A 3,084-nucleotide genomic window follows, 5' to 3' on the forward strand; every position below is an offset into this window, starting at 1 on the left:
GGGTCACTGTTCTGAGGTCCCGGAGGGGGGGGAGAGGAGGGGGAGGGGAGGCCGGGCCAGGCCAGGTAGACGCGACAGGGCTGAGATGTGTGCTAACCAGGTATCGATCGGGCCAGATCGAGATGTTGTGTACAAGAAAATAAAAGGGAGGGAGGGGGGTGCAGCGAGCAGGATGGTGTATCCAACTCCATATTAAAAAGGAACAAAAAAGCCGAGGGTCCCCAACTAACCAATTTATGGCCTTGCCTGGGAGTAGCCTGGAGTAGCTGATGATGGACGTGGGCAGTGTCCGTTCTGCATGCTAAACACCCGTCTTCAAATGAGAGCGCCTCTCGGCGTCCCGGACTGGGCAGTAATGCGAACAAAGAGAAAAGCAGCAAGCTTGCTTTCATGAATTAGAAAGCCTAAGGGGGAAAGCTCCCTGGGCTGGGCGCCTGGGAAGCCCTGATTTCTGAACCACCCAGCTCCCAGACAGCCCCTCCTTCCTCACCGGCCCCCATCGTGTTCCCATGAAACCTACCCTTCACCCTCATCCCAGGGTCAAGAGATGGCTGGATGTAAGGAGGGCTAGGGAGAGAGAAGAAGAGGACTAGCAGACAAGGCAAGGATCAAGGAGCACCTTTTTAAAAAGACAGGGTTAAATCGCTAGCCTTTGGCTTCCACGGTAATATTCTGCCCACTGCAAGCCAAGGAACTCAACTAGGGTTTGAAAGAAAAGAGCGGGGAGACGTGATGTTATCTGATTTTAAGAGGCTATTAGTTCTATTTGTATAAAAAGCTCCATTAAAATTAAATGGATACATACAGCAGCCCAGTCACCTTCGGGCTGCAAGGAATTCTTAGGACTTTCACTGGAATGATGGTCCCTCTGTTCACCTCCACCCCTCCCACCCCAGAGGCCTCCAGGCCTGGTGGAGAGGGGCACTTAGAACGCAAAAGAGAACTGGGACTGGACATCTGTCACCAAAGCCAAGCAAGATATTGACAAACGCGGGTCCTTTGTGTCTCGGGAATATATATCCATATCCCCATACACAAGTGACGTCCTCACGGACTGGCCGGGATCTGCCAGACACACCCCCGGCCTCTCCACACCAAATGTCAGGGAGAAGTACCCTGGAAAGTAGCCTACCTCCTACAACCCCTACAGGTCTCGGCTTTTTTTGCTTTTTTAAATTTTCCAACGAAACCCTAACAGTCCAGGAGAGACAAAACAGCTATTCATCAGGAACAAATGTCAAATGAGGCACTGCCTCGTACTGACGCTGCTGACGCCGGGGCTGGTAACTCTTTTAGCAAAGATGCTGTCTGTCCCCTAAGAGAACTCCAGCTGGAGGCCGGCTGGCTAGGAAGAGGTGAGGAGGCATTAACACAACTTTCCAGCTGTCCTGCCAGGCAAGGGGGCGCACAGCGCCTCAGAAGGGGACTGGACTGAACCTGAGGGGTGGGCGGGGGCCTCCTTCACTGGGTGCCTACTCAGCTAAGACGGGGTACGGGGCGACTCTACAACGAGTCCCAACAGCCGCCAGCTAAGTTCTTCCCATTCTGTAGACCCAGAGCCCACCTGGCGTCACCTGGCGATGGGCACCCCCACGGCCCTTCCGGTGACCAAGTGGGGCTGGCCGGCTGTGAGTACACAGCTCTGTGCCCTCCTACCCCGGGGACAGGTGGGTCAGGAGGGGATGAGAGGAACCGTGGGTGCGAATATACCTTCTTTGCCGTTGGGGTTCTGGGGTTTGCCCTTCTCCCAAGGTGCCAGAGTCTTGTCGTCGTCTGTGCCATCCCCCAGGGCCTTGTCAGCCGGCATGTACCAGGTGGCACTGTGCTCGGCCATCAGCGAGTCCAGGTCGATGGTGCTCATGGCGCTCTTGGCCGCCTCGGAGCAGCAGCTCCCCAGCTCACTGTCGCCATTCTGCGTGCCCGAGGCCCCGACTGGGCATTCCCCCTTCTGGCCACCCTTGAGCCCCAGGGGCTGGTCCTCAGAGATGCTGAACTGCTGCCTCTGAAGCTGGATCTGCGCCTGGAGGATCTCCAGAGGGTGGATCTCGTCGGGGGGCTGCGCACCACCGCTGCTCGTGGGGGTCCGGACCTGCTCCAGGCCCGGGGTGCCCGGATGGCCGGCGCCCCCGCCCCCGCCGTAGCTGTCAGGGGTCGAGGTAGAGGTAGACAAGATGCCCAGGCCAAGCGGGGGCGGAGGCGCCTTCGGTCCGTGTTCCCCGGTGCCCACCCCTCGAGGAGGGAGTTTGGGTGAGCCAGTGACCAGGGGGCTCCTGCTGGCTTTGGCCAGGGCCGGGGGGTTGTCGGAGCTGGACGACACTTCGTCCTCATTGGTGTAGCTCGTGCTCACCTCGTCGGAGGTGAACTCACCCACGTGGGGCGAACTACCGTTCGACTTGGCCCCACCGTCCAGGGAGGCCATGAGGTCCTGCTGGTCCCCCAGGAGCAACTCCGCCCCCTTCGCCCACGACGGCGACGTGAGGGCCTTCTCGTGGGGCGTGGGCGCCCCGCGAGCCTCGACCCCAGGCGCGCCCCCGCTGTCGGGAGCCACCGAGTACTTGTCGAAGAAGGTCCCAGGGCTCACGTGACCACTGTCCCTTTTTCTGCGACCCCGGCCCCGGCCACCGCCCCCGGGGACCGGCTTGCCGTCGTTCCCCGACGTGGACTCTAGGGTGTAGTTGGGGGAGAGGCTGGTGCCATCCCCCTGGCTGGGCGGGTTTGAAGGACCTGAGGCTTTGGAGCCATTGCTGCTGGTCCCCGACAGGCCTCCGGGTCCTGGGGCCCCAGGAGCAGGCCCCCCAGGGAAGTAATCCGAGCCCGGGTTGCCGGCCACTGCCGCGCCCCCACCGTCGGTATCGTTCTGGCTCAGTTTCCTCTTGCCCTCGGGCGGGTTCTTCTTATTGAAGGTCACGTTGAGGTTGGGGGCCCCCAGGCTGGCGATCATGTTCTGGCAAGCAGTGGAGAGCGCGGCCAGGCAGCTCTGGCCAAACAGGTTGTCCTTGGAGCTGGGCTTGTTGAAGGAGCCCAAGGAGAGCGCGCCCAGCTTACTGGCGGAGGTGCGCTGGCTGGGCTGGAAGTCAGGCTGTG

At 60.4% G+C, this 3,084-nt stretch overlaps 1 protein-coding gene across 1 annotated transcript in view; it reads right to left on the reverse strand.

The window, feature by feature from the left end:
- Positions 1-3,084, reverse strand: part of Mn1 (MN1 proto-oncogene, transcriptional regulator) — a 45,601-nt gene that overhangs the window by 39,616 nt on the left and 2,901 nt on the right. Inside the window, exon 2 of the mRNA XM_033762270.1 lies at positions 1,711-3,079. Within this exon, the coding sequence (XP_033618161.1) occupies positions 1,711-3,079 (1,369 nt within the window). The remainder of the gene's footprint in view (positions 1-1,710; positions 3,080-3,084) is intronic.

Source organism: Fukomys damarensis, unplaced genomic scaffold, assembly GCF_012274545.1.
Source record: "Fukomys damarensis isolate Sample0158 unplaced genomic scaffold, DMR_v1.0_HiC HiC_scaffold_12, whole genome shotgun sequence".
Taxonomy (NCBI): domain Eukaryota; kingdom Metazoa; phylum Chordata; class Mammalia; order Rodentia; family Bathyergidae; genus Fukomys; species Fukomys damarensis.